Source organism: Pempheris klunzingeri, chromosome 14 (assembly GCF_042242105.1).
Source record: "Pempheris klunzingeri isolate RE-2024b chromosome 14, fPemKlu1.hap1, whole genome shotgun sequence".
NCBI classification, from domain to species: Eukaryota; Metazoa; Chordata; class Actinopteri; order Acropomatiformes; family Pempheridae; genus Pempheris; species Pempheris klunzingeri.
In genome coordinates this window covers 19,596,074-19,620,975 of record NC_092025.1, presented here as the reverse complement: position 1 = coordinate 19,620,975, position 24,902 = coordinate 19,596,074, and the positions used below count along the sequence as shown (strand labels likewise).

Genomic DNA, 24,902 nt, shown 5'->3' with positions numbered 1-24,902 from the left:
CAATAATGGTTTTTATACCTTGCTGGGTGAGGGACACGTTGCTTGTGTATTGTTTTGACCTTCCAACTGTTCCGTCAGTTACATGAAACCTTTCCTTTACTTTTTTCATATTTTTCACAGACATTACATACAACATAACATATAAACATCACATAGACATTACAGTAACACACATCTTGGAGAACGTGGCAGTAGAAAAGATGATAGAGAAGAAAAAAAACATTTCTCCTACACAAACCTATAAGTAGTTTTTGTAACTTTTCTCAAATCTTTGATTTGGTCAGAGGAGGGAACAGCATGTTTTGGTTGAACTGCTCACAGCTCCCTGCAATCTGGGGAGGAGGGTCATAAGCAAACATTGCTTTACAGAAGCTCTACAGGCAAAAAGCTTGAGAATCACTTCTCTACATTATCTACCTTATCTTAACTGTCTGCCAACCTGCCTCACTCTGTGTCTTTCAGACCGAATAGCACATAACAGGAAGACCATCGTGTGTCCGATGATAGACGTGATCGACCACGACAACTTTGGCTACGAGACACAGGCAGGGGACGCCATGCGAGGGGCGTTTGACTGGGAAATGTACTACAAACGGATACCCATCCCTTCAGAGCTGCAGAAGGACGACCCCAGTGAACCCTTTGAGTGAGTGCAGTTACTTTTGACACATTTGACATTTACAAGATTTTATCCTGATCTTATTGTGTCATGAGTGCATACATCCGTGACACAAATGGCCCCAGTGTGAGCTGAAACTCTTCAACAGGGCGTGTTGGTGCCATGGTGCCACAGTACTTTGCAACCTTGAGTGTGCATGCTCGCTGTCAGCACACTGTCCACATTTGTACACACATCATTTATTATAGGACAGTCATTGTAGGAGTGCAGTTTGGGGCTAATAGTCTACATATCATTAGACTACTTCCACAGTAAGCTGGTCCATCAGAAAATTAATTTCTTTTCCCTCATTGGATCCACACGAGCTGGCAACAAAATGTAGCTTTTCTAACATGAGCTTTACAAATTGACCTAAAAACATTAGTTTGGATGCAAGACATTCTTGGATTCATTTAAACTTCATCCATTGAAGAAGAGTTAAAAGCCACAGGAAATATTAACTGCATTTTGATTGCAAATTCAGTGTGTTTAATTACCAAACAATTTTCCGGATCCACCCTCTGATATGGGAGGATTTGCTGCTTTTCTCTGTGTTATATTATTATTAATTGAATTTCTGTAGACTAAATGATGAATGACAACAAAAACATAAAAACTATTAGTACTATTTTTACCCTAGTTGGTTGTTTCCTTCCTTGGAAATTTGTGATTGTTTTTCAACCACAGTGTCCACAAATAGGAAACAGCTAAAATATACCCAGAGACACACATTGCTATTTGTAAGGCCATATAACTCTGCATGTGATGCCAGACACTCCATTTATGAACCTTGAGGGATTAGTTTGACAACTTTTTTTCTACGTTTGGATGCCAAATCCAGATGTCCAGGGAAATACAGTAGGTATCATCAGGACGGCCATGGTGCAGGAAGATACGAGAGTGAAGAAGAAGAAATGAGCTGCAGAACAATCCGAATCAATCCTCATTTCATGAATTAGTCTGCTCTTCTTGCCCAGTGAAATGACCTTCATCAGTGCAAATTCAATTTGAGTCGCAAAGATTTTCATTTTCATTCTGATTGACATTGCCGCAGCAAAGAATGAGGCACGATGGGACGGCAAAATCCATCTTGGAGGTGTGTGTGTGTGTGTGTCTGTGTGCATGTGTGTGTCTGTGGGAGTATGATTTCATCCCTGTTCTCATGCCTCTGTCACTGTCTCTTTCGTCAGTGCCATCACCTCCCTTTCTTTCTCTTTTCCTTCCTTCTGTCCCTCTGTCTCGGGCTTCAGTGTTTCATTTAGTGATGAGTTCAGGCTTTGATTCTCTCTTTCCTCAAGGTCAAATGGAGACTGAAATGGAGAATATCAACTTGAGCTTTTCTAATTAAATCTAAATTGTGAGTTGGAATATTCATGGACCATTGAGTCAAATCTCTTTTTTTTTCCGCCAGTGGACTGACACTTGAAAAAGAACATGGACTAAAGAAGACTAGCTGAAGGAACTGATACCTGCCCCTGGCAAATGTTCTCAAAGCACAGGCAGATGAACAACAACTTTGGCAAAGTAAATAGTTGAAAATGTATGCCAATTAATGAAAGAAAAACTGAAGAAGAGTACAAATCTAACCAGACATGAAATCCCACTTTCAGCACGGATTATTTTCAATATCGATCAGTTGGCATAGAAGTGTGAAATCTAAAATGTTTTTAACTCTTGTTTTTACTTAACAAGTAAAATATATAACCCACATTTTGGAAATCTGATCAGGCATACATTTGGGTCAGCAATCAAAAAGTACTGAGGTTGATTCACAGCCCACCGTTTTACTTCTCTGGCCTTGTTTATTTCCAGTTGTTTTGGAACTGCTGAGGTCAGTTCAGTCAGTGCTGGTCAATATTAATTTAGTGAAGCTGCTCACTGGCTGAAAGTAGAAGTCTGCAGTTGCATTGTGCAAATCCAATGTGTTTCCAAAGTGATTTCCTTCTTTGAAAAACCAAATGTAACCTGAATATGGCAGTGAAGGTAATTACAGCCATTCAGAGCTACCCCATTCCCCCTCTACTTTTCTTTGAAAGACCGCAAGAAGAAATGTTTGAAAGACATAGATGCACATATTTGTTGCCACCATCCTACAGGTCGATATTAAGCTAGTTCCTCACACTGTGTGTGAACGGGTAATCAAAGGAACCTGTATGGGGCCCCAGACAGCCTGCCGTGGCAGAATCACTGTGTATGTGTCCGTCTGTGTTTATGTACAACAGAAATGGAATTTTAAAACTGACTGACAACAAAACCAGACTAAGTGCCTACAGCCGCGTTGGCAGCTCCTCTAGCTTGTGCTTTGAAATAGCACTGCTTTAAGCTAAATGCCAATGTCGGCATGCTAACACACACACACACAATGACAATTGTGACATGCTAATATTTAGCAGTAATACTGTTTACCATCTACCATGTTCATCAGATTAGTTTTGCATGTTGAAAAGCTAATATGTGAATTAACACATAAGTATAGAGACAGAGAGTTTACCCAATGAAATAGTTGCTAAGCAACGTAGCTGCAGTGGTACCTAGTGACTTTGGGTCATCACATTACCATTTTAGATTAACGATTGTTCAACTACAGGTGTGTTCATCTGGTTTAGCGCATGAGAACGATAACAGTTTCTGTTGTGATCCAATGTGGCTTCAACAAGATATGAAAGTTCAAATATATGCTCGAGCAAATTTTATGAAATGATACCACATCAGTAAATATACAACAGTCCTAAAGTCAACACTTGTTATTTGTTTAAATAAAGAGTGTATTGCCTGTAGAGTGACATCTTCATTTTTACTGCAACTGCTTTTCAGATATTCTTTTTTGAATATTTCCTGCAAGTTACCAATTGTAAAATGTCAATGTTTCTCTATTTACATATATATATTCCTGTACCACACTTACTATAGCTACCAAAGCCATCTGTGGTCCACTGTAACCAAATGATAAATATATCAACCGAACAAAATCAATTTTGGGTTGAGGCTATTGATTATTGTCATATCACGTATTGAACTATTCCAGTGGGATTTGGCATTCAATAAAGGAATTCACTTGGCCAAGATTAACAATGACTGATTTCCCCTCTAAAACACATTTCGGCTCCCAGTGTGACAGAGATTCATGTCCACATAGTCGGGATTATAAACTCCTTAATGAGGAAAAATGTAATTATTTTTTTTATTATTCTAATTATGTAAATTCAATTTAAAGTACTTGTCTTAAGCCTCAAATCTAATATTTGGCGGGAAACATTGTTTCAAAAGGTATTATTAAATTGTGAAGACAATATAGATTTCATTATTATGTTTTCAGTAGTGAATAATCACCTGAAACTAGAAACATTGTGTTGTTATTGGCTTAGAATGATCCTTTTATACCAACCACCTTGTTTCTACAGTATCCAAGGACTGACATGGCCTTTTGTGTTTTTACGTTGAAGTGGCAGCTTGAGTTTGGTGATCACACTTATTCTGTAGCACAAGAAGACAGCAAGTGAGTGTGAATCCTAGTCCGTCATCATAGGTTCTCCTACACACCTGGAAAGAGAGGGGTGAACTAAGGGGTGTTCAGTTGTTTTCGGTCTGCAGATTACTGCTAGATACCACTAATTCCTACATACTGCACTTTCAAAAGAACAGCAGTGCAGTTGAACCTGCCTCTGGCTGTTATACTGGTAAATTGAACATGGACGTGTTGTTTTTAAATGATCGTCATGTCCACCAGCTTCTTCTGAGTAGTGCTCTCCAGTGTTGTCTATCCTAAAGCCCATGTGTTTCATTCCACACAACTCCAGGGAGGTGAAGTGTGTTTGTGTTTTCTCCCTCTGGCGAACAAGAGCTAACAGTCTCCACCCCACAAATCAGTGCCCACACAGTGTCTATGCTCTCTTTGCTAAGCTCACACACTCCAGTGACCATACAACAGTTTGCAATCACCACACTTTGTGCAGTCCGTTGTTTATCTTTTGTGTCGTGATGAAAGTCTGTCCACTTCATTTTATTCAGTTGGCACTCCAGAGAGGCAAAGTGTGTGTGTGGGGGCTTTTCTTCAGCTGTCTTCCTCCAGCATACAACAGTTACCATTCATGGACAAGACAATGAACTGGTCAGACACACTGTCACCCAGCCAGGCAAATCAAGTCAGTCGGTGTGACAAACATATTTAAAGAGCTGTAGGGCAGCATTTGTGCTTCCTGTGTCTCCGCTCAGTCTTACAGTCCATGTTTATTCACCACCGACTATACAGCACTAAGATTGTGCGACTGTCCACATGTACTAACGTGTGTGTGTGTGTATGTCTGTGTGTGTGTGTGTGTGTGTGTGTGTGTACATCTGCACATAGACGAGCATCATAGACGACCTGGTGGCTGTTTCTCATGTATTTGTACATATTTGGAGTGATGCTTACGTGTTTTTTTTCTTTTCCATTATGAACCCACCTCCCTCCAGCAGCTGGACCAACCAATCATGTTGATTGATCCTCAGGTCCACACAATGCGTTGACAATGCGAATTAGAAGATGTCAGCGCCTTTATGAGCCCCTCTGTTCATAGATCCGCACAGCCGTGTACCTTTGAAAATGCACAGATGTTTCATGGCCTCAGTGTGTCTTTTTATGCAATCACAGCGTTTGAAAATTGGCCCGGCTCAGTTTTTTGGCTGGGTACCTCAGCACCTTGGATTTGAATTGTGCTGCTCTAAGTCTGCTTTTACTGTATGGTCACAAATTAGCCGGGCCTAAATGCCTTTAGTGCAAGTAAGGGAAGTAAAAGTGAGAATACCTTTTGTACCTTATGGTCCTTTCTGATGTGCTTATGGTAAGAGTAACGACAAGCACAATGATTAACCGCTTTTGTTATTTCATAGTTTTATGTAACATGAGTGCTCACTAAATATAATGTGTATTTCTCCTCCTGATTTCTACTAGTTGACACTGGTTTCCTGATGAGACGCTGTTCAATATATTTCATTCAGCTTCACTACAGGGAGGAGCTCCCTCTGCACTCTGAGCTGAGGACCATTATGTTGTTTGGCACCACAGAACTTGTCATACCAGTCAGAATTCACAATGGTTCAGATGGGTTAATTGGTTTTGCTCTATCTAGTGTCTCACTGGAATAAACCCTGCCTCATCCTGCAGACTGCAAACGGCAATATAATACTAGACAGCACTAGATTTTTCTCTCATTTCTCTTGATTCAGTCTGTGGTCAGAAATATTTTTATTTGCAGTGGTTATCATTTCCATCACCATGTTCACCAGTGCAAAAAAGGCTGCAAGCACTTTGAACTTGACTGACATATTAGGAGGGGTAGTCTGCTCTGTTTTTCTTCCTCTGAGTATGGCCTACTGCATTTTAGAATAGAAAAGAAAATGAATCCGCTGACTTCAAAGCTATGCTATCATAAGTAAGAAGTAACGGGAACGTTCATAGAAATGTAGTTGAGTCAAAAATAACGGTGGAATTGTAGTGCAATAAAAGTCAAATTGATACTCAAATCTATTACGTTCTCAAGTAAATATACTCCATTACTGACTACCCAGGGATAATAGTTATGAAGCATACTACACCCACATAAGTAGTGATGTCTTTGCAACCTCCCAAATGCCCTCAAGTCATCTTGTCCTTTTTTAAAAGGCATCACACTACATGTCATGATTTACCACGGGAACCGTTTCATTCCTTATCATGTGTGTCTGTGTATCTTTTGTATCATCCAGGTCACCAGTGATGGCCGGTGGACTGTTTGCTGTGGACAGGAAGTGGTTTTGGGAGCTGGGAGGATATGACACGGGTCTGGAGATCTGGGGGGGAGAACAGTACGAGATCTCCTTCAAGGTAAAAAAAAAAAATGAAACACGCCGCCACCACACACAGAGCTACAGTGTAGTGTAGAAAATAATCAATAGTGTCACTCTGACCTCTATGTCAATTTCGAAGAGTGTTGACGGGAATCCCAACAAGGAGTGGAGTCAGTCAGCCGGTGTACCAACTGTGTACATTCTGTACTGAATATTTGATGCTGTTTTTGAATACTATTAAAAATGTATAACACAGTGAGCACTACATACCATACCATACCATACCATGTGTCTGTTTTAACACAAATTCTGTTATTTTACTAGAGATGTGAGCGATACTTCAAGTCACTGAATTTTTCTTCAGTGTAAGCTACATCACTGTGATGTACAAAATGTGCAAAGTAACTACAAGACAATGATTAATTGATTTCATTTTGATCACCATCAGCTGTGTGTACAATCATTTCCTCCACATTATTTGCATACTCACATCATGAGTGCTTTTCTCTCATACTTGTGTTCACACATAGCATGCAGAGCTCCTTTTAGTGAGCGAGCCGTTACTGGATTGTTGCTCAGATCCATTTGAAAAAAAAAAAAATCGATATTTTGACATTTAATTGCTTTTAAAGGAGGAGAGGGTGTGTTCCATATGTTTCTACTAATGTTTTATTTGTATATCCACAGCTTTAGCTAAATAGCTGAATGAGTAAGCTGTAAAAAACAATTATGCTTTCAAGTATTGTTTCAATGATTTGAGCCAAACATGCTTTGTACGATGGAATACTCTCCACATTAATCACACTCAGAATACCATATTAGATTATGCTTTTGTCTGCTGCCTCAGCATGAATTATTCTACAACGTAGCTTTAACTGCGTGCGACTCGGCCAGCATGTTAAGACCTCGTCCCCCTCCTCTCTGCTGCCTCTCTGTCAGTGAGCTCTGCACAGTCACAATAATTGAATTCTGGTTTGAATGAGTAAGGACTTTTGTGGTCTCACTCAATTAAGCACAAAGACCACTGCTGTGTAGTTTGATTTGATTGGACATATGCTGCAGTGCGATACTAAATGCTGTTGCTTAGACTGAGATTCACGTCCAAATCAAATTCACAGTCAAAATTGTTTTACCTTCGACAGCCTGTCCATATTAATGCCTACCCTTTTTGTTAATTGTTACAGAAATAATAGTGATTCAACATATCTGGCATGCATGAAAGGTTTTTACATCAATGTGCACCATTTTGCTTGCATGTCAGCGTTATTGTTATAATTATAAACTGGGCAGCAGTTGAGCTTTAGTTTGGCATTCAGTTTACAGATGACAAAGGGAGAAGACATTTGATTTATTTTATGGCCAAATGCCGGTTGTCATCTCTGAAACGCTCGTACCATATTTTCTTTAACAGAAATATTTTCTTGTTGTTGTTAATGTTTTGGATACAACACTGCTCTCTGTCATCTTGGTTGCCAACACTACTTCCCCCGTCCCGAATCTTTATTTTAAAAAGTTTAATATTCTTCTTTATGAGACAATGTGTCTCACTAAGGCCTAACAAAGATATTATATACATTCCTTTCATAGTGAAACAATAGCAAAGCATAAGCCATTTGAAATCTGCATCGGTTACATCTATGTTTGACTACTTGCTGTCTGTGTCTTTGCTTTGTTTCATAGATGCCGCCACCATTTTGGCCGTTTAGTACCATGGTGGTGTGTTTTTAGCCTTCGCGGTTTTAGAGGTTGTGTGTTCGAGGTGAGCGATAAGACTTTCAATTTAATGTTACTGCCGCAGAACTTGAGCTCTTGATCCCTCCTGCAGCAAGGCACCCTTGTTATTAAGCTCAAGTGTTTCAGTCAGGGATGAAGACGATGGAAGGGATTGGCACAGCAGGTCAAAGCTTCCCTACAGTGAGATGGAGAGAGGGTTGATTCAATGTGTTATATCCCCAGTTATGTTTGTCCAGGCTGGAGTGGTGCAACAAACCTGACAAGGAGTAATTGAATTGAAATAGCAGCCAGCTGACGTCCACTCTGAGGGATCAGGGAGGGGAGCTGGGCTGAATATCAACAAACTAAAAATTAAGAAAGTCAGAAACAAAAGTCCATCAGTGAGGGAAATAGCATCATTTTCCCTTGTATTGCTGACATACTGAGCTTCTCTTGTGGACAGTATGTCCATCATCAGACATTTGTTGATGAGAAACACACCAAACTCCAACCTGTTGAGGCTTCGCAATTCATTCTAAATGAAGCATTACTGTGGTAAAAAAGTAGATCAGTAAATAAGTACCTGGAAAATCACAGTAGTCGAACAATCAGAGTAGTTTTGCAGACTAGAACTGAGTGATTCTAGTCACGGCACGAGCAGGACTAGATTGCAAGATCTGGGAGCTGTGGAGGCCGGTGTGCTGTGAGGTGGCAAGAGAGGTCAAGGAAGGTATGAATAACCCAGCATGGTTGACAGCGTAGAGACACAAGAAGCCTCCTGCAGCAGTTTGTTGTTTGAAAACTTTGGATGTGATCGATTTGACTGACATGCTTCACAGCCAACTGACAAAGGACCATACTAGCATGTTTACAAGTGGTACATGTACTAATCATGTACTAATCATACCTAGTTTTGTAACTTTAACTTTCAACTATACATGCTCTTCAATGTTTATTTATTTTTCTTTATGATTCTGGGCAGCCATTGGTTGCCATTGTAAGATCGATCAGCAAGTGTCAAAACAATTAGCCGACAATCAGCCAAAAGTTCATGGATAACAGTTTTGATAATCAATTGATAATTTAGGTCTGGTATTATGTTGGGATGCCAGACATTCACTGGTTTCATGGTTCACTGATTGAATTTTAATGTAATCTTTAACCCATATCAACTCAACATTCATTTTGTTACATTACTGTTGTGTGATAATGCAACTTTAATATATGTATTAAATGGGTGAAACAGTTAAACAGTGATATAAGTGTTATACTTGCCTAAGAGCCAAGTTAAGCTATGTCACACTTTCAAAGATTTTTACAATACAAAGTAAAGTTAGTTTCTTTAGATACTGAAAGTGGAAACTCTAAATATATAGTTTAAAAAAAAAAAACAACTCTTAATCTGAAATAGTTCACACACACTTTTGTTCTCTGTTCTTCAGGCTTCAGAGTAACTTTAAAGCTATCACCCAAATCCTATCTTTACAATTTTCAATAATCACACCCTGTAGACTTGAAAGGTGGCTCTGTCTTCCAAAAGTAGCATAACAAATCCAATTTCAGTCTTTGTCCTTCAGCTAAGCATGATTGACTTGTCTTTTTCTCTTTGAAGTCATTTACTCTCTCCGGTCGCTCTGCAGCCGAGAAATACATGAACTTTGGGTCATTTTATGTAGTTGTTTTGAACGGTGCACTATTCATCAAACATGATTAATATCTGCAAAACGTTGTGCTGTTATCTAACCTATTGTTGATACATACCACATACCTTCCTAACCCTGTGCATACAGCATACATTGCTTCATGTCTCTCTGTTTAACAGTCTTCCTCCCACTCCTTCCAGTTTTCCCTTTCCTTCCACCCTAACCTGGTTTGCTCTCCATTGTCCTCACCATATCCTCCTCACACTTTCCCTTCTTCCTCACACTGTTTGTTTTATCTCGCTGATATGTTGACCTTGTCAGCTCATCTGCTTTTCACACTGTTCAGTTACACAAACACCAGCGCCGCAGCGCCGCCCCCCCCCAATATTGTCTTTATCACTGCTGAATCTCTCTCTCTGTCTCTGAAGGTATGGATGTGTGGTGGCCGGATGGAGGACATCCCTTGCTCCCGGGTAGGACACATCTACAGGAAATACGTCCCTTACAAAGTTCCCGGTGGGGTCAGTCTGGCCAGGGTGAGTCTCAGATGGGTTTATAGCATGTTAATGTTAAAGGACTTTGCAGGTCTAAAACACTTGTGGGAAAAGCCTTTTTACTTCTATTTCTAGTTTGTTGTCTTTTATCTTTCTGTGCAAACATCTCATGTCAAGATGTTTTATGATGACAAATATATGTGGAGGTTCAGTGATTTTTGTAGACTGCACCGTGAAAAAATTAAACAAATGCTAAAAAATATGGAGAACACGTCCATCTAAAATATGTGTCATTTACATAATAAAGTGTCATTTACCAAAATAAGATGAATAAGCATATTTTATGACTTGGTGAATTTTAGCCATTCTGATGAATGTAGGGGTGCAAAGTAGGAAGTAGTCTCAGCAGGTCTCTGTAACCTGCCCCTCATCTATGCTAAACTCTCCATTAGCTGCTAATAGCACATATGAATCTCAGACTGAACTGTTAGATGCCTGAGTCTCATTGTGATCAGTGCATGGAAGACAAAACAGGATATCTGGGAAATGTTCTCGACTTAAGATGCTAAATTGCTACTGAGCACTCTCTCAAATGGCAAAAAGGATAAGATGTCAAAAAAATGTAGATTCTGTATCAAACTACAGGTGTTGTTGCAGCCAGTGTCAAAAATAATTCAAATGCATTGTACAACGCCGTATTAATGACTCGGCATTTTAGCACTTCTCATATCTTTTAAGTTGCAACGCATCCACCTGTATCCACAATCTACAACTTACAGTTAATAATGACGTAAAGTTTTGTTTTTCCATCTGAGCTTTATCACATTAATACTGTATGAAAAAAGTTAATCTGGCTTGGAGCTGAACACTGTTCATTATGCGTGACTCAGCCCCAGTGTGACACCTCGCTCTGTTTGGCTCCACTGAATATGTAATTAAACCTCTTGGCCTTTGTTTTTGCCTTGTCTGTCTGACCATTATGCCTTCACTGAAGCTGTGATGAATGCTGATATCAAACCGGCACCAGGGTTAAGAATACAGAAACAATTACTGTACCTCAGGCAGTGGTGAATTCTGTTTTTGTCCCACGTTCTTCTCAGCTCAAAAAGAATCAACGACCTAAACGCGCCTGTCCCTTGAACTGATTTGGTTTAGTTGACTCAACATACTGACATAATTGTAGTTACTGACACAGAATGTGGCCTGAACACTGTTAATGTTTTAGAAGAATGGCATTCAAAAGCTGCAACACCACAGACTTGAGACTCAAGGTAGAAAATAAAATGCCATGAATACAAAGAGCTTCATTGAAAGTAGTTTGAGATCTGTGGAAGGACAGCTCTGTGGAAAGGTTTGACCAAAAAATAAAGAGTTAAGTTAAAATAACAGATTCATTAAAGAGTTTGGTAAATGTAAGGTGTTGGTCATGGTTCACAGAGTCAAGGCTCAGTCATTGTCTAGAAATTCTTCACCTGAGGTGAGAATCAGACCCAGGTATTTCTTTTCCTCTGTGCTGTTTTATATAAAACTGATATAAAAATACTGTTGATTATGGTTTCATGGTGAGACTTTCATGGTGAAACTTTTCTGGCACTTAATTAATACCATAGAGAAATGCCCCAAAAGCAAGAGAGTTCCTTTAACAGGGTCAAATACCCCGAGCCCAGTGAACAAAGGGGGAGATAGAACCACTGAACCTCTACTTCACTTGGAGAGCCTGAGTTTCGCTGCAGGCAATGCACTTTGCTACAGGGAGTTCTGTGTGTGTGTGTGTGTGTGTGTGTGTGTGTGGCTGGAGGCTTTTTTCCTCATCTGTACCTCCAAAGGCTGGAAGATTTGTATTTATTCTTCCCTGGGAGGCTCGCTGAACCTGGATTCTCATTCATTTCACCATTCATACCTCCAAGGCTGCTACCATCTGTATTCCCAGGCAGGCATCCACACCTCAGAGGCGGACAGGCTTTGTGTTCTTTACTCCTTTACACCACACAGGCTTCAGGTGGATGGATTTTCCATTGCTCAGGTGTAAATCTTTCATGTTTGCAATTGTCTGAGCTTAAAGAGTCTGTTGAAGAAGCTGTCTGCCCCGGAGTCATCGTTGCTCACAGTTTCAGTCACCTGCTTATGTTTTCATTCCACTCTGATAGATTCATTCTGAAATTACTGACTGATCACAATAACCAGTAGAACCAATTGTACTTTCTGAATATCAGGTGAAGCCTTTTGTACACATTTTGGCCACTTCCTATCATTGTAGACTCGTGAAAACAGTTGTGACACAATACACACAGTCATTAAAGGCATTTAAGGATTAAAGAAGAGCCAAAAAAGTGCAGTTGAAATGCAAATCCTCAAGGTACTTCTAATCTAAAAACAGCACAAAATCAGCTCCCACGCCAGCGAACATCTTGGGACAACTGTGATCTAAGACAAGTGTTCTCCGTTTGCTTGTATGTAGGCCACACTAACAGGCAAATTATACAATATAAAGAAGGCTGGTTTCAGGATATTTTAGTCTGAAAACTCCTTCCCAGTTTGCTACCTATATCTTAAAGTTAAAATGGTCTTTTATTCCCCTGTTCTGCACAGTTGACACAGTACCTTGCACATTATTTTGTCAAAGGCTTAACATCAGACCTGCAGGAGGCTTAAAACTCTCAAACTTTAAAATAAAGCTCCAGATTTGAACAATGTTTCTGTCTAGTTCAGAATTCAAATAGTCTTGTTCAAAATTAAGTTAACATTTCGGTCTGCTTAGCGTTTCATGAAAATATGCAGCACCTATCACAATGAACATAGAGAAAAGAGACTGAAACAAAGAAACATTTTTGTCTTTTATGAAGCCATCCTGTAAACTGGCACATAACTGAATTATTTGTTGTATCTGCTTTTGTTATTAGGGAAAACTTGCTTCTATTTTTTTTCATCTCTCACCTTCTGGTACATGATGACAGGTCTCTTGTGGTGATGTGGCCGCCTTTTTACTGAGTGGCTTTGATCATTTGGATATGTCAGATCAATCAGAACCTCAAGGTCTGCAGGATGTACTGATGATGGTTTAGTCTGTGTTTCAATGAAGATTTGATCTCCGGAAACACAAAGTTCTGCTAACAAGCCAGTTGACTTGAAGTTAAAGTGCTTTCAGCTGACTGACACAGTGGCAAACACTTCATTTAACATCAACAATCAGTGGCATTTACATCACAAAAATACTATTGAAATAGAAAAAACTCTAATCTGCTGCCTGATTATTTGCCTTTTCCACATCCTGTTGTTGCTGTTCTTCAAACTCTTATCCCATTCTTCCTCCTCATCCCTCTACTCTTTAGTGAGACGCTGCATCTTAAAGATAAAGCTTAACATCACAAAGCAAACATAAAACACTTGATGTCTGTTTTCCTGCAAGGTATTAATCCGGGGAACATCCACTGAGAATCACTTGACTCTGTCGATGTAAATCTGTGGTGGTTTAAGGAGCATTAAATATGTTGAAGTAGCACTGAGCTTCAAACCCCTCATCCCTTTGAACAGCAACTTAAAGCTGGACTAATCAATATTTCTGTATTGCCAGCGGATATAATGACTATGTACAATGTGAGAGGGCTTGCTTGTAAATCCACAGAGAATTATCACCCAGCGCTGCCATTCCCCTCAACTCTACAGAACATTTTAGCACCATTCAGCACGTTGGTTTGGTTTGGTTTGGTTTGGTTTGGTTTGGTTTGGCAACTGCTTTGATTCACTTTCACTACTCCCATTCGCTTAGTTTCCAACAGTAGGCAGTTGTTTTCTGGGGAAAAAAAGTTTCATAAACCCACTGAACACTACCTGCTCAGCACCACACGGCAGACAGGCAAAGTTAGCAAGTAGCTGGTGAACATAGTGGAGCATTTAGTAGAGATTGGTAGAGACCAAATCAGAGTTAAAAAGTGAATTGATATATATTAGTTACATTGATCAAGTGGCTAAAGACACAACTCCAAATTGTTTCTAATGTTTCTCCATGTTCATCCATATAATTCTGTATGCTTTACAGCTGCCATGGCACCCAATTGGCCTGAAGAAAAGTAAATAGATTCTTGACCATGTATAGTCGATATTTCAGGCAGATTTCGCTGAATTTCTACGCTATCCGACTTTTGTTCTAGTGTACAGTCTGGTAAATTTGGTTGACTAATGAGATTCAGGAAGTGTTGATCTTCACAGGAGAAACTTCTCCAATGGGAGAAACTATTATCATCTGCCTCTTAAAAGACTGACCAGTACAAAGTTATTTTGGTCTATGTCTTAACCCAGTGAGCCCACCAGACTATAATGAGCAAACTAAAAATCCCTTTAGTCCCTGCTCTTACTTTTCATTTTCTTTCCCAAGCACTACACAACAATGCAAAGTCACATGAATATTATGATATTATGATATTGTTATTGTGCCTCTGTTTGCATTCTTCGTGTTAATTTGTTGTTTTGTTTTGTTGATATGGGAGCTTAAGCTTTCTTTACTGCTCTCTGTAAATTGGTGGCAGCTAATTGGCTGAAATGTAGAATGCAGATTAAAGTGTTTCACTCTGATTTCAGAATCTGAAGCGTGTGGCGGAGGTGTGGATGGACGAATATGCGGAATATATCTACCAGCGTCGGCCTGAGTACCGCCACCTGTCAGCGGGAGACATGACGGCCCAGAAGGAGCTGAGGAACCGCCTCAACTGCAAGAACTTCAAGTGGTTCATGAATGAGGTGGCCTGGGATCTGCCCAAACACTACCCACCGGTGGAGCCTCCTGCTGCTGCTTGGGGAGAGGTACAGTCAGCTCCCCTACCTTAAACACATCAATTGTCTTATGGAAAATTATTTCATTTATGACTTCCATAGGCAGTGCACATGTAGAGTGAAAAGGAGAGATAGTGAGAAGTACGTTTCAACAATTGGTTTGTCTTTTGAAACCATGACATCATGACAACAAGACGATACGCGTTTGATATCTGAGCAGCTTGAACTCGCCTGGTCTGCCCAAGTCAGTCTGGGAATATGTTTTTACTGTAAAAAATTCTCATTTGTTGTTAATGATTCTATGTGAAGTTGTTGTTACATAACAGCATTTTTATTCAGTGATTTAGACGCTTAGGTCATGGTAGCAACTCAATGTCAAAGCTTTGAAACCAAATGTTGATATCTAAAACTAAAACTAAAGTGTCCTTGAACAGTGAGATGTAAGGGAACAGACAGAAAATCACTTCCAACACTGAGTGATATGTTGTGGTTTTAAGTGTTAATGTCAATGTAAGGTATAATTATGTTGTTCATTTTTGATCCATCCAGTAATTTCAATATAAGCATCAGACCGAAAGATTAGCATCATTACAGCTTCTTCTAAAATAATTCAAGTAGCTGTCATGAAGATTTTTGCCCGTTGGCTCTAATAATCATATCTGTCAGTCATACCAGACTGGAAATTTGCTGTCTGGAAATTTGGTCCGATTGCACTCTGAGAGTTAATGTTTAATGTGATGTAGCAATTAGTTTGTGTGTTATTGCTTCCTGAAATAAACCAAAATATGTGTATATTTCTAAAGCATAAATTTAATTATTTAGTGTGTAATGTCCGCCATGATTATGGTTGAAGACTTACAGCCACTGTAACGGATATAAAACACTCTTAGTCAGCATACACACTCATCACTCATGCTGTACAGTTGGATGTCCTTTGTGTCCATGTTTCTGACTTTGCTGTTGTGTGTGTGTTGCTGCAGATTCGTAACGTGGGCAGTGGCATGTGTATGGAGAGCAAACACTTTGTGTCCGGGAGCCCCATCCGACTGGAGAGCTGTGTGAAGGGACGGGCCGAGGTGAGCTGGAGTCATGGACAGGTGAGCCTTCATCAAACTCTTTAGGCGTGATTTTAAATTCTGGTGATGACTCTTGAATTTACAGTGAGGCCCTATTAGAATAAATTCAGTATAATAAAAATACTCATATTACGTAAATGCACTGGTATTTAGTGAATCACTGTATCAGGCAGATACACAGTGTGTTCATGTGAAGTTGTTGTACAATGAGTTTTTCTTGAATTGACTTCCAGAGGAATATTGAGGATGCACGTCAGGTGTTTCGTGGATCTGCTTGGTCCCTAGTAACTGACACTGGACCCGAGTCTCGATTTGGTCATGGCTCCAAAATTTCCATCCATCCATTATTTTCCGCTTACCTGGGGTCGGGCTGTGGTGGCAACAGGTGAAGCAGGGACTCCGAGCCCCTCACAGATGTTTGAGCTCGTCACCCCATCACTAAGGCTGAGCCCAGACACCCTACGGAGGAAACTAATTTCAGCCGCTTGTATCCGTGATCTCGTACTTTTGGTCATCACGCAGAGCTCCTGACCATAGGTGAGGGTTGGAACGTAGGTCAACTGGTAAATCCAGAGCTTCGCCTTCCAACTCAGCTGGTACTGGTACAGCGCCCGCATTACTGCCGACGCCGCACCTATCAGTCTGTCCATCTCACGCTCCATTTTACCCTCACTCTTGATCAAGACCCCAACATACTTAAACTCCCCCACTTGGGGCAGCAACTGTTTTCCGGCAGAGAACCGTGTCCTCGGTCTTAGAGGTGCTGACTCTCATCCCGACCGCTTCACACTCAGCTGCAAACCGCCTCAGTGCATGCTGAAGGTCACGGTCTAGGAAGCCAACAGAACCACATTGTCTGCAAAAAGCAGAGATGCAATTCTGAGGTCTCCAAACCGGACCCCCTCCTCACCTCGGCTGTGCCTTGAGACCCTGTCCATTAATATCACAAACAGGATCAAACCGGAATGCGTCTGATACCTGAGTGAATCCAAGCAGACCGATCACGATCAGGTGATGTGTCACTATTACAGGAGAAAAATAGGCTTTTTGAGGCAAGCAAACATCACCAACTGTGTAAGAAAACAGTCCATTCCTCGAGGTATCATGAAATTTCTCCATTGTTTACAGATCGTCCCTTTAGTAATTGTATTTCTTCTGCTAAACTCAAATTGATGTCAAATGAAGTTGCACAGGCACATAAACATCACACTGGTTCATTATCTTTGCACTGTGTATTTGTTCTCACACGTCACTCTGAAAATCTTTAAGCGGAGCTCGTAATACAACCTTAATGGACTGAATGTTCCCTTTTGTTTCCACAGCTGAAATACTGCGCCTCAGAGCTCTGACAGTTTAATTGCTTTAATCTGAAGATGCATTGTAGTTTAATCTGTGTCACAGTTGCGATCTGTATTCAGCGCCAGCGAGAAATGGATTCACTGCAAATCACAGGAGGCCCTCTGGCAGCTGTCCTTGTCGGGGCTTTTTGATTTTGTACAAGGGGAGAGGAGGAAGTCATTCAGAAAGTCTTTAAGAGCTGAAGGAGCAACGACCACTTGGATGATATTCCAATTTTTTTTTCAGATAAGAGATCAAACTCTAAAATCTCTTTTTTAATAATCACTACAATAGAGCTCTATCGTCGTCAAAAATGGAATCTTGTTACTTGACAAAAGTAATAAAAGCATAAAAGAACATGGCTCTGTGAAGACACACTTACCAGTCCTGACTACTGAGACCATCTTGATCATTTTTAGTGCAACTTTGAGACCAACGGATATGGACACCGACAAACAATTGAATAAAAAGGGGGCTATCTGTCATCACAACCTGGTTGCAGGTTTTAGATAAAACGATATTGATGATCAGTAAATTTGGAGCTGCTTCAGTCCTTAATGATCTCTGAAGATGTTAGTAAGCACACCTTCAGCATGTTATAGAACTTACACTCTTATTAGGTGCAACATAACATTACATAATGTCCCTTTACTGACTCAGTACTCGAGCAAATATATTCACTTTATCTGACCACATTAAATGTCCATTACATAAAGATACATTCAGATGCTACAATTACACTCCAGTTTTTTTCTCGCATGTTCAACAGACCTCTGCGTGTGACGTCACAAGCAGGTCTAAATCTAAATAGAACGTTTTCACACTCAATGATAGACTGAGAAAAGACCATCCTTTCTAACCTCTCCTGCTCCGAGTCTCATTGTGTCTCGACACAACGGGGACACATTTGTGGTGAAAAGACATTTAAAAAGTAGCATGTCCTCTTTAACTGAAGCATACAGAACATATGAGGAGCTTCATAGCTTGATGAATACACTGTAATAAAAGGTCAAATTTCCAAACTTTGAAAGACCATAATTGCTGCGTCTCCAATTGGTCTGTTTTGATTAAACTTGCAGGGTCAGTGCACCATGTCACCGATCAGCTCCCCATTAATTATTATCACTGTAGGATTTAAATGTTCTAACATGAAATCAGAAACAACGTGACATTGCAACTGAGGTTTGTTTCCTGCAGGTGTTCACATTCAGCTGGAGAGAGGACATCCGGGTGGGCGACCCCATGCACACTAAAAAAGTCTGTTTCGACGCCATCTCCCACAACAGCCCCGTCACCCTGTACGACTGCCACGGCATGAAGGGCAACCAGCTGTGGCGCTACAGGAAGGTACGGCAGAGGAGTCTGTACAACAGTGTCAGAGCCCAAACTCTGAACACGTATCTGTGTCAGTCTCTGTTTTCTGAACATTTAGTTGTTTCCCTCCCTTCCTATTTGTGTGCAAAAGCACAAACCCCCAAACATGATTTCTTCAAAATAAATAAATAGTCATTTTGCACATTTAATCAGAATCTACCCTGAAGCTGATGGATATTCATAGGACCTCATTTTGCTGTTGTTATGCATGTAAACCCAGTTATTACTAACACATGCCACACAGACGACCACATTTGTAACATTTCTAGGATTTAATTTAGTGACACAAACAAGCTTGTTTGCATCAGCAAACAGAAGTAAAACGACAAGACAATAGTAATACAGAAAAAAATATATATATATATATAACAAGTGGGGGTCCTTACGTGACATTTTTTGCTGCATGGTAAAGGTAGATACTTTATTATTTTTATTATATAATGTATAGTTATTTGTTTGATATGTTTATCAAATGTTTAATAGGCTTTTTTTATGTTGTATTTTTACAGCTGTGTTATATTACATTGAGATGCTGTGGCTCAGAAGATAGATAGATCGGTGTTATTAGTGTGTTATGAACATTTCTTCATTTCTTTTACTGCTTATAATCAAAGTGCTGATTTTAAATCCTTGCTGTCAGAATGTCATTGAATGCACCACCAAACGTGCTGAAATGGTCCCTAGCAGGGAACAGTGTCACCACAGGGTGTTAAAGCCACAGTTACAGCGTGGTTATTAGGAAATGTTCATCGCGAAACGAAAACCAACTTTATTTTGTTCTTCTGACGATCCCTCCTGTTTGTGCCTCCCTCCGTCCTCCAGGATAAGAGTCTGTATCACCCCGTGAGCAACAGCTGTATCGACTGCAGCCCGACCGAGCGGCGAGTGTTCATGAACACGTGCGACCCCTCCTCCCCCAGCCAGCAGTGGCTGTTTGAGAGAACCAACAGCACCGTGCTGGAGCACTTCAACCGGGACACCAACTGAGGTCCTGCAGCCTCCACACGTTAAAAAAAAAAACAAAAAAAAGAAAAGAAAACTGACTCCGGACGCACGCAGACGTGGATCATCTGCTGCTGATGCTGTGAAATTGGGTTTTACACTTACACTGGGTCCCAGTGTACCTGGCGCTGAGGGTGACAGCTGCTTCTCTTCGAGGCAGGCTGGGATACGACGGGGGAAGTTGGCTAAACACATCAGTTAGAGGAAAGACTGAGTCGAGCACTGATTGATGGGTCTGTGTTTAAGAGTGACTTAGTGTGTGAGATGTATTTGTTCTGTCGCTGTGTTGGTGGGTCTTTCTTACTCCCTGATTTTGCTGTTGATTGGTTATCTGACATTCCTCTCCTCTTTTTACTCATTCCTTTTGTCCTCTTCAGATCCTCTCTGCCTTTATCTGCAGCTGTTCCTCCCCTCACTGTTCCCTCGTACAGTGTTTTTCTCTCTGTCTATCCACCTTTATCCTCTGTCTCCATCTCTCTCCCCCTCCTGTCTCTCCTGGTCCGCCTCTGCCTGCACGTCCGTCTCTATCTGCCTGCATGACTGCATCTTTGCCCACCTTCTTCATTCTCCCTCTCAAATCCCCTTATGTCTCCCCAGCTCTGACAACCTCCCTGGGGGGGGGGGCTCCTGCTGAGCCAAAGTCATCCTGACACCTGGGTGAAGCCAGGCAGAACCACTCTGAAAATCACCTGGTGAATTGATTCTCCTTTACAACCCTCATCCACCCTCTGTTCCCTCCCTTGTGTCCCCCCCCCCCAGTCTTACTGTGACCAGTGTGGGCAGAGCTGCTCTGAATGTAGCAGGTGGAATTTGATAAAGAAAGTGTAAGAGAAAGAGACTGCAACCTTTCTCATGCCCCATGCTCCTTTTTCCTCGCTGTACTTATCGAGTCGTCACAGTTTGTCACTGTGCCGCGCTCTTCTTTTATTCCTCAGAGGCGAGCACTATGTAACGCCAGGGTACGCGTGGGCCTACTCTTGCCGGCTAAGGGCTTGTTTGTTGTTATGGTGGAGCTGGCGGGGGGCAGGAGCTGCTGTCACACCTCTTAGAGTCCTCCCCCCTGCTTTGCGCTTCCCACCGGACTCACCCCACCCGCCAATCAGTCGCCAGAACGACCTCGTCACAGACGGCCGAGCACGGGGTCACATCACGGGGTCACATCACGGCGCAAAGCAGCAGGCAGGAGCGCAAAAACCGACGCCCACGCGCCCGCCCGTCCGCCTGGATGACTAGCTACGTGACTGGCAGGCCAGCTTATTCACAGCAGGACTGCCTGATTGGCCGGCTGCCGAGCTGACACATCACTTTAGCGTACAGTGCGAGCAGGAGGAGAGACGAATGGGGGAATTACTCTGGATATGCTCTCTGAGGTAGCTCTTGGATTGAGACAAATGTGGGGGTTTAAAATGCATTAAGCACTTGTGTAATGATAAACTTGAATGAAATCTTAGTGCCTTGTTGGGAAAGGACTAGAAGTAAGTGTGTGTATTTACAGAAAGAGTGTGTGGGTGGTGCAAAATGTCCATATCAGTGTAGGGGGCAATTCACTCCATTCAGGAAGCGACTTTCCCTGAAAACTGAGAATCTTATCATCCAATGAGTTCTGCTGAACCTCGTTTGGAATTAAACATGAATTGACTTCCATTCTGCAGGACATCAAAGGCACCACCAGCTCTGTGACTCTGTGGCTTTTAAACGAACACACGTGTAACTGCTGGCTGTGAATAGAGCTAAAGAGACTTTTTTTTTTTTTTCCTCCACCATATTTTCCTCCTGCCTTGAAACTATAGCTCCACCTCTGTTCTGTTTAAATCATGCAATGATGCTGTTGTGTTGTTTTTCCCACCTGTTCAATCCAAAGTATTTTTTATGGGAAAGGGTTTTGTTGTTGTTTACTTCCTCTTCGACTCCATCGTGCTCGTCACGAAATGCTCTTTCATCTTTTGGTTTGATCCCGTGGTTTAGCTGATGATGATTTAGTTTGAATTGCTGCTCGATGTGATGTTCTGGTCTGTCACCTGCTCTGTTGTTTTGCGAAGCAGAACAATGTACAGTGTGCGCCATTTTCATCATCCATTCCTGGTACTGTGCTCTGTTACATTTCATCACTTGTGGACCAAAACAAAGAGTCACGTCAAATTCAAACCTTTCCAGATAATAGAGTTGTAGTCAATACGGCTCCGTACCTGGAAAGCAGAGTTGAAAATAGAGCAGCAGCAGTGTTTATATATGTATTATTTCCATTGTTAGGTAAAAACAAGTTCTCCAAAAAGAAACTTCATTCCAGATTCTCATTCCTCACAGCTAAGCTTGAGGACATAAGTGAGAGCTGAAAATATTAAATGCTTTGTGATATCAGCTTCTCTCACTGCTGGTTTCCCCCAAAGGAGGAATTATTTGGAAAACCCTCCTGTACTAAAGCAAGACTCACTGCTCGTTGGATTAGTAGGTTCATACGGTAGTTAGTACGTACTGTAAACGCACCTCAAAAGGGTCGATCTGGACTAGTAGAGTCATGATATTTCATCAGAAGTTTTAATTTAAAACCAAAGTCACAGGGCGTATAGAAAAGGCGCTCAACAGTATATGCATAACTTCCCATGCATCACGTGTGTCTCCGATCTGTGATTTGGCCAACCACTGGCACTCTCTCTTCTCATTTATTTGTGTTGCAGTCTCCATTTCATGCAGTATGGTCGCCCGTCTTACTTTCACAAGTTTGTGAAAACTTACAAATTCCTGACTTTGCACTCCTTGTAGAAGAGGATAGAGTATTGAATTTAGTTCAGGGTTTCTCTGTGTCTTTCTCCCCCTGACCTTCTAGCTACACGCCTGGACAACTTGCACATTGTCAGATTATTAAGAGGGAAGAGGGAATTGCTGCTTCATACCACTGACTCACTGCTTTTGCCAAGTTCCCACTACGGGACCAATCGGGGTCAGATGGGCGCTCAGTCTGGGCCTTTTACACCCTGATCCCAGTGAAGTTTCTGCCATTTCTTCTTTTCTTTCACATATCTCCATGATGGAAGTTTTTTTTAAAAATGAACACAATTCTGTTTGGATCAGTAGTGCAATCTGGGTGTTCAATTATGTGACTGTATTGTGAAAGAGTGTTTAATTACTGCTCTGTGCTTGTGGACAAAGTTGTGCAGAAAGCTTGATACACACAGCAACATTTGGGGCTGAAATGAGACACAAATGAATTATATTGTTGCTATAGCAGCCATTTTTCTTTTCCAACTGTCCTGCAGAACAGATTGATAACATCTGGTTTGCCCTTAACCAGCTGAGCCCATCTCACAGCTCAGCCACAGTGTTTCATACAACAATAACCTTCTGATTCCTGTCAGCTAACAAAAACAAGGTTGGATTCTTACATCATCACTCCTTTTTACCTGCTTATACAAGTTGATGTAAGTAAAACATGCTACGTAGTTTGTTAGTCCTTTTTCCTGACGCAGGGCACTTGGACAGTGTTTGGTCATATCTGGAGTTATAGTTATGTCAATGTCCATCATGCTAACCAATCAATGTATTTTATACTAATAAACCAAAAGGTTACATGAGATGTCAAAGGGGTTGCTCACAGTGATGAACCCACAGAAAATTGGAACTGAACTCTACAGAGCGTTTTAGCCTCTTTTAGCTCACGGTTTTTGGTGTCATGACACATTAACTGTAAAGTTCAGTCTCAGCGTTACCATCAGTCTCCTCTCCAGCAGCAGCAGGCAGCTGTTTCTCCTGTAGACCCACTGTGGGCTACCTGCCCAGCATCAAAGAGCAGACATGGAGAATCAGTGACTAGCTGGTGAAAACAGTGGAGCATTTAGCAGCTGAAAATCCAGATATTTTCGTAGGAGTTGGTGGAGAGCAAAACAGAGCTAAAAGAGGGGGAATATCAGGCACAAAGAACAATCCTAAATGTAATATAATGATGCAATGGTAAGACAACAATAACTATAAAGTGATAATACACTTCTCACAAAAAGTTAGGGATATTCGGCTTTCGGGTGAAATTTCAGGATGAAGCTAAAATGCATTCTAACCTTTCCAGGTGAACTTAATGTGACCTTCTCTAAACCTTTGAATGCACATGTCCAACTGTTCAGTGTTTCAGTACTTTTTGCACAAGTTGCTGTTCTCTAACAAGAAGCTTAACAGCAACATTCACAACAGGTTTGATCCATGAATCCACCAATACATTTCCTGCTTCAGTTAGAATTGGTATTTAAACAGTCCTCCTTATCGAGCTGTTCACATTCTGACATCATGAGACCAAGACGACACCTAACAGTTGATCAGCAGCACCTCAACACTGGAGGCTTCAAACAGGAAGTCCTCAGACGGAGGTGTTCACTGAGCTTAGAGGGTCACAGAGTGTCATCAGGAGGTTGTAACAGTGATACAGAGAGACTGGAAGAGTCACAGAAAGGAGAGGAGTGGACGTCCTTTGGCCACATCCCAATTTATTGAGACACTGAAAATGTTTTGTTGTGGTATACCTACCACTGTTGTTAGCTTTTCTTTCAATAAATTGTTTAAGATGAAGAAATCACCATTGCATACTTCTACTTAAATGCCCTACTTTAATGATAGAATATCACTGTAGCATTCACTTATTACATTTTCCATTAATTTCACCTGAAAGTCGAATATCCCTAACTTTTTGTGAGCAGTGTATGTCCGGCTGTGTCTGTGTTTTTGTGGTGGAAATCTTCTGCTGCAAAGTGGCAAACTGTCACTGCAGCTCTCTTCATTTGATAATGAACTGTTCTGTGGGACAAATCCAGGGGATTTAAAAGTAAACTAGATGATGTCAAAGTGTTTATGAGTCTCTGTGCCATTACTGGGTTTCTACACTAAGTCCATCCTCCAAGCAGACATCGACAGGCTCATTTGAACTTTAGTTGCTCCCTTCGGAAGGTTTGATAAGCAAAACATAAACTTCAGTTAACAGAGTGCAGTCCAGATTTTATCCATTGTGGAAAAATGTTAAAACCTTTCATAACCACCACATGAAACTCTCCTT

At 41.1% G+C, this 24,902-nt stretch overlaps 1 protein-coding gene across 1 annotated transcript in view; it reads left to right on the top strand.

Annotated features, from left to right (window-relative positions):
* LOC139212825 (polypeptide N-acetylgalactosaminyltransferase 10-like) overlaps positions 1-19,990 on the top strand; it is a 74,217-nt gene extending 54,227 nt beyond the window's left edge. The window contains exons 6-12 of the mRNA XM_070843367.1: positions 463-646; positions 6,383-6,500; positions 10,248-10,355; positions 14,889-15,110; positions 16,061-16,177; positions 18,692-18,841; positions 19,691-19,990. Coding sequence (XP_070699468.1) covers positions 463-646; positions 6,383-6,500; positions 10,248-10,355; positions 14,889-15,110; positions 16,061-16,177; positions 18,692-18,841; positions 19,691-19,855 — 1,064 coding nt within the window. The 3' untranslated portion in view covers positions 19,856-19,990. The remainder of the gene's footprint in view (positions 1-462; positions 647-6,382; positions 6,501-10,247; positions 10,356-14,888; positions 15,111-16,060; positions 16,178-18,691; positions 18,842-19,690) is intronic.
* The last annotated feature ends 4,912 nt before the right edge of the window (positions 19,991-24,902 follow it).